Source organism: Pseudophryne corroboree, chromosome 2 (assembly GCF_028390025.1).
Source record: "Pseudophryne corroboree isolate aPseCor3 chromosome 2, aPseCor3.hap2, whole genome shotgun sequence".
NCBI lineage: Eukaryota > Metazoa > Chordata > Amphibia > Anura > Myobatrachidae > Pseudophryne > Pseudophryne corroboree.
Genome location: NC_086445.1, coordinates 205,217,725 through 205,231,199, shown reverse-complemented (window position 1 = coordinate 205,231,199; position 13,475 = coordinate 205,217,725). Strand labels below are relative to the sequence as shown.

Below are 13,475 nucleotides of genomic sequence, written 5' to 3'. Positions count from 1 at the left end.
TTGGATACAGCTCACATTTCTTGATGAACAAAAGCCTGGACTTCTATCCACAGCATTGTTTTTAGGTAATAAGCCCACTGGTTCTTCTTTTAGTAAATCCCTTCCCTTTCATTATACAAAAATATGTAATCTCATATTGCCCAACTGCCCTGCAGTTAGTATCACAGAATGTATTGGGTGTGGATCATTAAGTCAACCCTAATTAGGTCAACAGTCAACAGGTCGACCCCATACGGTTGACAGAGTCATTAGATTGACAAGTAAAAGTTAGACAATGGAAAAGATTGACAGGTACAAAAGGTTGACACATAAAAGGTCGACACCATATTTATCTTTTGTGTCATTTTCACCATTAAAGCAGAGGGAACTCCAATCAGTGTACAGCTTTGCTCGCCATACCACAGGCAAGGTTCCTCGCTCTGCCACTGCTGCGCTCGGCACAGGTTACTATTCCCAATCCTAGTCCACATGGATGGTAAAGTATGAAAAAGTTAATAAAGATTAAAAAAATACTTAAAAAGTTGGTCGACAATATGTGTGCAGACCATTTTCATGTCTACCATTTGAACCTGTCGACCTTTTGAACCTGTCGCCCATAAACACTGTTGACCTTTTGACAATATCGACCATTAGTGGCAGACCTATTGACCAGGGTAACGTATACAGTAGTTATGTACAACATCATAACTCAGCCAGGCAACGAACGCTGGGTTTGGAGGTCACAGAGGAGGGGGGGGGGGGGGGGGGGGGGGGGAGTGTTTCGTGGGTACAGAATGTGGCATCTTTGTAGTCTAGGCCATGTTCTACCCGTGGTGTTTGAAATGCTGCACAGACTCCTACAAAGACTGCACTGCTTCATGTGCACCTGTGTTCCCATGCCCTCCACTACTTGCCCATGTTGCATCCTATATGGAGAGTAAAAAGAATCAAAAGGAGCAATAGATATCTATGAGCCGATCTTGCCTCTGGGAGACGGGGAAGTAGTTTCCCCACCAGGTATGTGTATGGTCACAATGCTTAGTGGGTACCTCTGGGTGTTTTGCAGTGGGATAGGGGCGGCATAGCACTTCTATCATGATGCAATCATGCCACCCTTTTTGACAGGATGCTTGTTGAGAGGTATGGCTACATCTTATGAGCATTCTATACAATTACATTTCCCTATTTTCATTGTTCTATATGTGATTCTTATATGTATGTACAATTGGCAATGTTTGAAAAGACATTAAAACTTGGGCCACTAGAAATAAAATACATTTAATGCAGTGAATATCATTATTATAAGTAACATTTCAGAAAAAAATAAAAGGGAAAAAAGAGCCTCCTAGTGCTAGAACTGTAAAAAGTGTGAAATGCATGCAATCATTCTGTGCATCACAAGTGCTTTGTAATTTGGTTCATATGAAAGGTCTTTAGGTCCTTCACACCCTCCTTCCTAGATTTCATTAAACCAGGAAGGGCCTAAAAACCAGTCACATAGATCTAATTCTGAAGCGACTAATGATACGCAGAATATCACATCAACGCAAATATTTTGCACTATACTTTTTAGGATGTTTTCATTGCACTTGGAGGCATCTTTTTCTTTTCTTTTTACATTGATTAGCTATTACTCACTAGTATTTTTATGTTATTAACATTTAGTTACAGTATAGCACTGGCATAATCCAAAGTGCTTTGCAATTGTAATAAGTCACCGTAATCAAACATGATCAATACGAAGAGTAAGAGGTAAGTGGCTCCTGCTTATAAGCCCCCAATACATACTGTAGATAAATATGAGTTTCACACATAAGGACACATTTCACAGATTGGTCCAGCCAGATTGCAATGGTTAAAGTTTTAGTAAGACTAGATTATCCATTTACCCAGCAATATTGGTTTTGGGGTCTATGGGGGTAATTCAATTGTCTTTTGTGTGGCTTTAAGTAATGAGCACCTGATGGAGCAATCAATTGTTGCTGCCAAGAGGTGTGAATGCCCCGGATGCCCATACTTCTCCCTGCTGAGGTCGTGAGCAGAAATCAGCATAAAGTCAATGTTTTGGGCACCTAAATAGTACTTTGCGCACCCTAATCAGTACTTTAGATACTTTACGCATCTAAACCAGGTGCTTTTGGGCACAACAAGCGCGATAATTAAGAGGTGCTCAAAAACAACTGAATAGCTCCATCGGGTGCCCATTACTTACAGCATGCATCAACAAATTAATCACTCCCTATTTGTTGTTTGAAAAGAGAAATATAATAAATGTAGGTCTGCGTTAAGTGTGTAGCTTAAGGAATATGCTGGAGGGGGGATTGGGGGGGGCAAAAGTGTGGTGCTGAAATGTAATACCCTTGCCTGATTAGATGAATTTCCAGGGAATGTTTGAAGATCAGGATATAAGGACCATAGATTACCTGCTTTAACTAGTTCAGCTAGCAGTCCACTCCATTCTGATCTGAAGGTATCTGCTCCAGTCAAGCTGCCATCCCCACCAATGACACATAGATTGGTGATCCCTCTCTTTACTAAGTTGCATGCTGCTTTAAGACGCCCCTCTCGATTTCGGAAATCTTGACATCGGGCACTTCCTATTACTGTACCACCCTATGGAAGATATAGATGATGTTAAACAACAATAGATTTATTGCTAATGGTAGCTTGTCTAATATTAGCTCCAGGGTTTTAATGGAAAAAAATAATAAACACTCCAGCCACCTAGGAGTTGGTATATTATAAAGTAAGCTAAAGTGCAGTAAAGATTTCTGTAGAAATAACATTTCACTTCCACTGGCCATTATCTCAATTCTCTCCTTGAGATAAACGTAATAGCCTACACACCGCCCATTGGCGGGTTCCCGACGAGCCTGACCAATGTTTAAAAGTACCAATCATATAAAAAGCAAAACTAACCTGGTTTTACCTTTAAAATGAATGCTACTTTAAAACATTGGGCAGACTTACTGCTGGGTACCCGCCAATCATGGCCTCTGAAAATAGAATTGTGAAGGTTTGTTGGGTGACCAACAGGGATTTTAAAAAGACGCATCAACCTTGGAGGATAACTAATGGGGCTCTATACATCAATCGATTCTCCCATTCCCCTGTTCCGATTTGGCAATTACCAATCTTTGTTTCTCCAAAGATGGGCAAAAAACAGCATGTCAAAAATCCCTGACTCACCAATTCTAATCGTTTGTGGGTTGAATTCGCCAAATAGAGGATTTCCTACATGTTGGATTTAGCGAATCGTCGGACATAATAATCAGCAAAACAGATAATTGGGCGGACAGATTCTTGATGTATGAGCGACTTAAAGCATTAATATCTTGCTTATGATGCATGGGGGTAAGGTGCACTGATAATGCTCAGCTTGTGATTGGACTAACTTCTCATGGTTTTCATCTGGGGCTGTCAGATGAATCCTGGGGGAAAAAAGCAACATGGAGGGGTCCTGGGCTTTGGCTACGGTAGTGTCTCCCTTATCAAATTATTCTAGGTGGTAATGCAACTTTAATAAAACAGTTGGGAATTTTGAACAAGAGCTATAAAAAGAAAATCTTAAATGAAAATGTGCATGTAAATTGTTTCTAGAAATAAGGCTGACTGAATACATAGCAGGCAGCATACTGATTTTTCTTACAGTTTTGTTATGTTTCTTTAAAGAATCTTATTAAAGGTCAGTATAGGTCATACAACTAATGAAGAGACAGTAAAAAGAACAGAACCATCAAGAAACAAGATATCCGAAAGTATAACAAGACAAGGCCAACATACTGTCAATGTGTTTGTTGAGAAACACTATGGGAGTGTGATGAGTGCAAGACCAGGAAACTAATATTGCGTGTCCAATCTTGGGAAGCATTTGTCAGCAGAGAACATTTCTGTCTGGCCAGCGAAGGGTGCCAAATATATATGAAACATGTATGGTTGATCTAGAATATTTTTTGGCATTGTGGTTTATGAGCTACAATCACCATACTTTTGCAAACGCCTTAGTTAGGTTATTCAGCATATCCATGAAGTGCTCTATTTTCTATACATACAACACTCTTTTTATAACAGCTGCAAGGGTCATGGGGTCATAAGGAATATCAACTTCTGTCAACAGTCTCCATACTTTTGGCCCAGACCACCATGTATAGGTAGAGGTTCCACTTTGGAGCACAGACAAAACAGATCCTGGAGGGGACAAGGTATATTATACTTCTTGTAAATATTCTCTCTGATTCATACATAGAGGGATGATTCTCTGTGTAATGCACGGGACGTTTACATACATTCAAGTACGTGAATTGTTTTTTATAGAACAAATATTTTTTTTTTTTATTGTCCAAGTCTTAAATACTTAGTTGGTAGAAAATATACACCAGAAGAAAATTCACCACAGTAACCCGTTCCTTCTAGAATTAATGAAAACTCTGTGTGATGCACGGGACTCAGAGAATAGTATTTTGACTACTTTACCTTCTATCATTTCTTGACATTACAATTACTGTACTGATTTTTTTTTTCCTGATGTATATTTTCTGCCAACGAAAAAAGTATTGAAGACCAGAGAACAAAAAATATTTGTGGAATAGAAACAGTTCACTTACTTGAATGTATGTAAATGTCCCGTGCATCACACAGAGGTGGTAATTCCGAGTTGTTCGCCGTGCAGCGATGATGCAAAAAAAAAAGGCACTTCTGCGCATGCGGCGCAATGCGCACGCGCGACGTAGTATTACAACGAACGATGTAGTTTCACACAGGGTTTAGCAAAGCATTTCAGTCGCACAGGTGGCCGCAGAGTGATTGACATGAAGTGGTCGTTTCTGGGTGTCAACTGACCGTTTTCAGGGAGTGTTCGGAAAAACGCAGGCGTGGCTGGGCGAACGCAAGGCGTGTTTGTGACATCAAAACAGGAACTGAACAGTCTGAAGTGTTCGCAAGCGCTGAGTAGGTTTAGAGCTCCTCTGAAACTGCACAAAAAAAATTGTAGCCACTCTGCGATCCTTTCGTTCGCACTTCTGCTAAGCTAAAATACACTCCCAGTGGGCGGCGGCATAGCGTTTGCACGGCTGCTAAAAACTGCTAGCGAGCGAACAACTCGGAATGACCACCAGAGAATCATCCAGAGAGGTTTTGGGCAAGGTTTGGGAAATTGCTAACGATCCTTGTGACTGAGAGTTACCCCGTCTCCGATTCCTATTTAGTCTCAAAGGGAATTTCCTTCAGGAAGATGGTGTAGACAAGACCATAAGCCGTCAAATGAAGTCACAAAGACTTCAGGGCAAAGCGAGAGGAAATGACAAAGGATGTTGGGACTTACAAAAGGTTTTCTAGAGTACAGTAGTTCAGCAGAAACATCTAGCTATGATCTTCATACAACAAGTTACAATCAAATTACTGATCACTAGGGTTAAACCACAGGGCAATCACATATTTACACTTTTCTGTATTTTATCATAGGGATTGATGCTGTTTGGTTGTATTGGTCCTTTGACCAAATCTAGAAGTCTGGAAATTGCATAACAATAAGGGGGTCAATACACTTTGGAACACAAAAGGTATGCAGTTCTCAGGTCAACAATCATTATGTTGACACTGCATATGTCGGAGCCATGTTCCGAGCACCCCTATGCTGACAATAAGAAATTGCGATTTCTACTATTTTAACAGTGTCGTTAGTATATTTTTAAACACACTGCTTTTCCAGCATGCTTACAGTCATACAAGCAACTGCATTAAAATGCTTTATGGTGCATTTTAATGTTGCCTGCATACTAGTGCCGGGAACGTGGATCACACACATGCAGTATCGACAGAATAACTGTCAAACTGCCATATCTATTCCTTACACATCTATCTTCAGATTATGAATATCTGAACTGCATTGTTGACCTTCATATAGTAATAAGATGCCTGCTCATACATGTAGATTAAAACATGTCTGCAACTCCGGTCTACTAAATGATGCTGTATAATTATCTATTTGTAAAAGCACACTCGGATACACTCGCATAGTTCTAATGGCAAATGTCAAAGTTATCACTTCTATTTCTGTTTGGCATTTGAAACTGGACTCTACACAGAACTTTGACCTCAACTGGCTACACGATGGAAGGCTATTTAAGTATCCCCAGCTTGGCTAAATGATAACCTACCAGAAATGTCAAGATGTCACAATGCTTCGCTGTAATAGGGCACTCGTCTCATCTGTGAAGGTTATTTACAGAGTTCAGAGGAAGGAGACACAGACATTCTAAATGGTCCATGCAAATTAAGAACAACCTGAGCTATTTACAAGAAGTCATTGCCACAATGTTTTAGCAGCATTATTTTTCATTCTATGAAATATTTAGGATCCCATTTGATTATTTTTTTTATTTTTATACTATACTAGCGGAAGCAGGCAGGTTTAAATTTTCTAGTTATTAAGTTATCAATGAGTTGGATGTAACTGTCAATGGTGGTCATTCCCAGTTGTTCGCTCGCTGCTATTTTTAGCAGAATTGCTAATAGGCTAAAATCCGGCAGTTCTGCGCATGCGTATGCACAGCAGGGCGCACGCGCTGAGCAATTTTACACAAAACTATGCTATTTTACTCACGGGCGAACAAAGCTTTTCAAACGCTCTGCTGATCGTAGTGTGATTGACAGGAAGTGGGTGTTTCTGGGCGGAAACTGTCCGTTTTCAGGGAGTGTGCTAAAAAACGCAGGCGTGCCAGGTAAAAACGCAGGAGTGGCTGGAGAAACGGAGGAGTGGCTGGCCGGACGCTGGGCGTGTTTGTGACGTCAAACCAGGAACTAAACGGACTGAGGTGATCGCAATCTAGGAGTAGGTCTGGAGCTACTCAGAAACTGCAAGGAAATACTTAATAGCAGAATTGCTAATCTTTCGTTAGCAATTCTGCTATGCTAAGATACACTCCCAGAGGGCGGCGGCTTCGTGTTTGCATTTCTGCTAAAAGTAGCTAGCGAGCGAACAACTCGGAATGACCACCAATATACTAAAAATAATTAGCAGCTTAGTAGCTCTTCCAACAAACCCATTAGATGCCTGCCCAGTGTTGTTTTTGGGGTGTCGCCAGAAGCCCTGATCCCCAGCTTCTCTTTCTATTCAGTTTTATAATCACTCTTCCATTGCAAGATGGTTTAAAGTTTTACTTCTGTTATCAATGTTGCTATTCCAAGTCTTTTGGGTACACAACATTTTTTGTCTTCCCACCTCCATTTCTGTCCGTTATTTTAGTTCATGGTTGTATGATGTATGGTTGGCATGATGTATGGTTATTTGTCAGTTATTGGAATGCCCAGCACATTTCTGCCCAGCTACACCCTGTCCCATAAAGCCATGCCTCTTTTGTGGCCGCCACCACACCGGGTACAGTATAGGCGAGTGACACCTCTGAACCCCAATCCTCTAGTATGTCTTCTGGGATGCAATATTACCTCTCTGAAGTTTTCTTCCAAATCCATCCAGTGGAAGGTCCAGAACAGGCTCCCTGGGTCAAAGTTCTGCCTGGCACATTCTGCCGTGAGGTCCAACCGGGACCCTAACCGCCCTAAAACCTGTCCAGGATACAACTGTACCACCTCGTGTTGGTTTCATCCCAAATGGTTCAGGGGTGTCAGAATGACAGACAAACAGACCAATTAATTTTATATATACAGTAAGACGCAGTTGCTTATAAAGGGAAAGATGCTCAAATAAGCATTTATTTATTTATTTATTTTTAAATCCAGTCCTACAAATGCTTTCCAGTCCAGTCGTACAAAAATAACAAATGTAAACCTGGATAATATGCTGGGGTTTCTTTATTTACCTACCTGTCAATATAACATACAGTATATATGTCCATAAACCTATTTACTGTATATACCTGTTTTTTTGTTGCCCCATCAATATTAGACACCTGACATTTTACAGCAGTCAATGACTGTCTTCCACAGATCCTCGCCATTGCCCAACTTATTATTATTTATTATTTATTTATTAGCAGTTTCTTATATAGCGCAGCATATTCCGTTGCGCTTTACAATTAGAACAACAATTATAGAACAAAACTGGGCAAAGACAGACAGACAGACAGACAGACAGACAGACAGACAGACAGAGGTAGGATGGCCCTGCTCGCAAGCTTACAATCTATAGGGAAATAGGCATTGATACACAAAGATAGATGCTACCTGTCACATAATGGTCCCCCAGGTTGCTAGGTTCACATTGCTCCTCACTGTATTGCCATGTGGTGCCTTTTGTACAGGTACTAACCACTATATACATTCCTGCAGCTGCCATACCCAGAGGACAGGCAGACAGCCCCATCATATTTTTGTAATCTTTCACAGTGTCCGTGGAGCTCATTCCACAGCACTTTGCTTTGAAATTAGGGACTAATTCATGGTTGTACATTATTGCTGCTGCAATCGTCGTAGAAAGATGTATGAAAATATGCTAATTCACCAGCCGCCACAACTTGTATTGAGATACCCACCTGAGCCATCACTGCAACTGCGTACACATATACACAGCATCAGAAGCAGATCATGCAAACGTCATGTGTATGTGAGTATATGGTCACGCGCATGTTATCTGCGTATAGAATCGCAGATGCTATCTGAAGCACAGCCCCGAAAATGGCCGGACCAAGACTGCGTTTTTGTCATCGCTCCCTGAAACTGGCCAGAAAAGGGCCGCTTCCTGTCAATCACTTGCGAATGAATTCTCAATGCATCTGTGATCGCAATTTAACCGCACATGTGCAGACCACCAATAATCGCTCAAATGGGTGAACATTAGAATAGTTAGAAATTAGTTGCAATATATGCTGTTTCAGCAAATAAAGAAATAATCAGACACAATTTTCATTTTCATGTAAAGAGAAGACAGCGGTGGTGGTCTCTTAATCCTCAGTGCCTTTTCATACAGCAATATTATGTCAGATGTTTTTGTGACTATAACTAAGCGATATGGATTAATCCTTTTTAAGCCAGTGGTTTCCAAACTGGGTTCCACGGCATACTGCAGTGCCACTGCACACTCACAGAGTGGTACTGCGAGCGGTCCAGTCCCAACTGAAATTATTTGGCCCAGAATGTTTGTAGGCTGGGTTATGCATTCCCGATTAGCCATAGAGAGGCAGCATGCGGACATTTGTACAGTGCTGGTGGCTGCTGAGTGACGTGGATAAACGGGTATGGGTCGTTGGGTCGACTCACCTTAGGTCGACAGTCCTTAGGTCGACCACTGAAGGTCGATATGCATTAGGTCGAAAAGGGCAATAGGTCAACATGTACTAGGTCGACAGGTCAAAAGGTCCACATGGGTTTTTGGACTTTTTTGGTGTGACGGGGTACCGCAATTAGTGCACCATGTCGGGCTAGTAGCCTCGCTTCGCTACCGCTGTGCTCAGCACAGGTTACCGTTCCTAATTGTAATCCACGTAGATCGTAAAGTATGAAAAAGTCCAAAAATTGGAAAAAAAGTGAAAAACGCATGTCGACCTTTTGACATGTCGACCTAGTACAAGTCGACCTATGTGTCCCTGTCGACCTAATGCATGTCAACCTTTAATGATCGACCTAATGACTGTCGACCTAAGTTGTGTCGACCTAACGACCGTATCCCGGACAAACAGAAACGCAACTGTGTCCAACACCACTAAACTGAACATAAATATGCAGGAAAGAGCAATTTTCTGAAATCAATCATTTTTGCGGAGTATCTCTAAAAAAAAAAAAAAAAAAAATGTGGGCAGAGATTCCGGTAAGTGTAAAGTTAGTTCTGCCTATCTGCATGAAAGGTTATTAAGGTAGAAAAACCTAACTGATACTAAAGCCAGGCAGACTGTCACACGCCAGAGGCGCCGTTCGCCGTGCTTACCCCTGGGTGCCTGCTGGTCTGTGTTGCGGCCTCCGCCTTCGGTGGTCCACGGGCTCCGGCGTCTGGCTGGCGTGGCTCCCGGCGATTCCCCGGGGCAGGGGCGCCGCCATGACACCCGGCATCACGTGGGCGGGGAGCAGGTGACGTCATCAGACTGTTCCGCCAATCCAGCGGAGGCGGGAGATTCAGAGTCAGACGCCGGGCAGAGCCTCGGCGCCTGAGTATCGTCTTTGCCCCTGAAGTGGATGCCAGTGCTCTTGTTCCCGGCGAGTCTCTCTGCAGTTGTACTCCAGTGTCTCCGGCATTTCCAGGTGCCGGTTGCTGCACAGTTTCCAGCGTTCCCAGCGGCTGGTGTGTTCCTCTGCGGTCCAGTCACCAGTGCTTCTTGGAGTCAGCGTGGGCTGCGGGCTAAACACCGCTCTCAAGTTCTACAAGTCATCAGTGTCTTTAAACACCACTCTCAAGTTCTACAAATCATCAGTGTCTTTAAAACACCGCTCTCAAGTCCTACAAATCATCAGTGTCTTTAAACACCGCTCTCAAGTTCTACAAGTCATCAGTGTCTTTAAACAGCGCTCTCAAATTCTACAAATCATCAGTGTCTTTAAACACCGTTCACAAGTTCTTCAAATCATCAGTGTCTTTAAAAACATCGCTCACAAGTTCTTCAGTCACCAGTATCTTTTAACATCGCTCACAAGCTCTTCAATCATCAGCATCTTTAAAACATCGTTCTCAATGTCTTTCACCATCACTCACAAGTACTTCATTTATTAGCATCTTTAACATTGCTTACAAGTTCTTCTATAGGCCTGGACATTCCCCCATAAGTTCCCTCTCTGCTATGTGACATTGTGTTGCTCCCTTCCTGCAATAAAGTTCTTCAATATTTTCACCAAGCCTTACTGTCAAGAGTCCTGTATGAGGAAGACCTATATCAGGCCATCCCTGTTCCGACCCAACTGTGGTTCCTCTTCCCTACCATCGGAAGAACCCCCGAGTTCACAACACCCCCAACCTAGGTCAGTGACACAGACATTATGCAATTATCGGCTGGTTAGCATATTATTGGCCGGAACGGGATGATAACTGCATATGACCGCAACCAACAGTGATGACTGGACAGTCGGGCATGAAAACATGTCCGACTAATTTGATAATTGGTCGGCCGCATCTGGCCGTGTATGTACTACGCGGCCATATTTCCCCTGTTCCTTAACACAGGAGGAGTGGGGAAATGTTTCCTCCCCAGGAGAAAAAGGCAGATATAGTGGCCTTACAGTGTGAGCTCTCTTACATGTATGACCATGGTTTCTAATGGGTTTCAGGCTGTCAGATAAAATGCCTGTCGGTCTGATAGACATTTTATCTGACAATGTATGCCCAACAGTACATACTCTCCAAGAACACCGGGAAACTCACAAATTATTGGGGAATCCCCCAGACTCCGTGAAGAATAGGCAGCCCGCATGCATCCCACCACTTCCTTGAGAACTGGGCAGCATGAGAGGCATAATGAGGAGGGGTCATGTCAATATGGTGTGATTCTATTAAATTCGTGCCATTTTGGCCCCACCCTCTGTTCATAGACCTCGGATTTGCAGCATTATGCCAGAAGAACTCATCAGCGGTCAGCTGCATCTCCCAGCAAGTATGACCTCTTTAGGATGCAAGTAAGATTAGTGAGATTTGCTTGCTGGATGAGCCGCATTGCATTAACATTCCAGGTTTCCAAACAGATTTGCTGCTAAATGAATAACCCCCTTGGGCTAGGAATGATCTGAAAAAACTGCTCAGGGTTTAAGAATGCCGAGATCCAAGAAAGTTTGGGAGCGACTGATCTTGAGTATGAAAAGTGCTGGTTTTTTTTTGTTTTTTTTATATAATTACTGTGATGTTCGGATGTCTATGTTAAGTCCCTTATTCACTAACACAGTGGTTCCCAAACTTTTGTGAGTCACGGCACCCTGGAGTGTCAGATTTTTTTTCACGGCACCCCTAGGCCACAAGTTTCTAATTGAGAAATTTCGAAAAAAATATTAGATTAAGTAAATTATGTTTATATGTCATCCTTAGGGTTAGTTATGTGGTGAGGGACAGGATTTGCTTCTGTTTGGCCACATATTTTATAACTGGAAGCCATCAGCACTGGTTTTGCCTATTAAATTGACCATAAATAGTTTGAATTGGTCCTTGACCACCAACCTGAGGCACCCCTGCAAGTGTCCCGCGGCACCCCAGGGTGCCACGGCACACAGTTTGGGAACCACTGCACTAACATTAGTAATCATACTTGTATTGCCATTTTTTGTAATTCTAAAAGAGAATGTAGATGAGAATGAGGATGGAACCTTGTCCCAATTATCTTATTATACCCACTTATACTTTCGCCTGCAATTGAGAGTAGAAGTGTCTTCACATAGGGCCACTGCATGTAACGATACTGCACCAGAAAATAACTGATGTTTAAGTTTTATATTCACTCCTACTATACGAGAAAGGTAGCATGTGGCAAGAAAAGAAAATACTGAAACCTAGCACTTAGGGACAGGACCACCATTATGGCAGGTGTCTTACCTCCTCTGGCCTCCTAACATCCCCCCTAGTGATCATGCCATGGGTGCTGTCATAGTAGCCTAAAGTGTGATTTGATAACAGTGCAAGACAGGGACGGATCTAGACTTTTCTTTAGGGGGGGGCGGTTTACTGTTTAATCTTGACTCCTCCCTCTACAGTCCCAACTCCTCCCATCTGCAATACTAACTCCTCCTCTCTCAATTCTGACTGAACTTTTTGAGTGAGACTGAGATAGAGCTTTGTTATTGTTCTATGTACATGTGACTGTGTTATGGGGTAATTGTATTTATTAGCCCTAGTACCCACACACCAGCAAGTGAGGGGCAAATGCTCTGTAACCCTTGCTCTCCTGGCTCCTCTGTGCTGCTGTAGTATAAGCTGCAGCACATCGTTCTGCCTCAGGCTCTCCCCGGAGAGCTCTCTTCTGCTCAAAAGTGGGCGTGGCTATGACTGTGTTAGGGGGGGCGGTCGCCCCCTTCGCGCCCCCCCCCCCCCCCCCCCCCCCTAGATCTGGCCCTGGTGCAAGAGGCTTTCTTGAGGACACTATGTGGTTGATGAGAATGTGAACATACACCTGTTTGTGGAGAATATCTTGCATGTTTTTGCACTGTGCCAGAATCAGACACAAGCATCAGGAACTCCGGGCAATGCAGAGTCATATGCAATTCTTGGGCAGCACACGTAGGCAAAGCTAAGATGGGGCATGTCGACAGAACTGCTGGCTGTGCAGAGTTGTGTGGAGGTGGAAATACGCCTTTTTGTAGTGCATGGCTGGTGCAAGTGTGCACTAATGATGATGATGATAATGATGACTGGTATCATATACAGGGGCGTTCTGCTAGAAGAGGTGTGTGCAACTCAATGAAGAATCAGTTACGGCTGACTTGAATCAGCTCCTGAATCATGGGAGGGATAGAGGGAACTTCAGTAAGCTGGAAGAGGTGAGAAATGGTCTATTACATAGGGGCCATTACAAAATGTTACCTCACTACACTGATAAAGTTCAGGAGGTTTTTGCACTGTGTGGGGCTTTGGGCTTTGT

At 42.8% G+C, this 13,475-nt stretch overlaps 1 protein-coding gene across 3 annotated transcripts in view; it reads right to left on the bottom strand.

Annotated features, from left to right (window-relative positions):
• The window catches only part of LOC135009056 (ATP-dependent 6-phosphofructokinase, muscle type), a 237,126-nt gene that overhangs the window by 60,072 nt on the left and 163,579 nt on the right, over positions 1-13,475 (bottom strand). For all 3 annotated transcript variants that reach the window (XM_063952247.1, XM_063952246.1, XM_063952248.1), the window contains exon 6: positions 2,403-2,592. In XM_063952247.1, the coding sequence (XP_063808317.1) occupies positions 2,403-2,592 (190 nt within the window). The remainder of the gene's footprint in view (positions 1-2,402; positions 2,593-13,475) is intronic.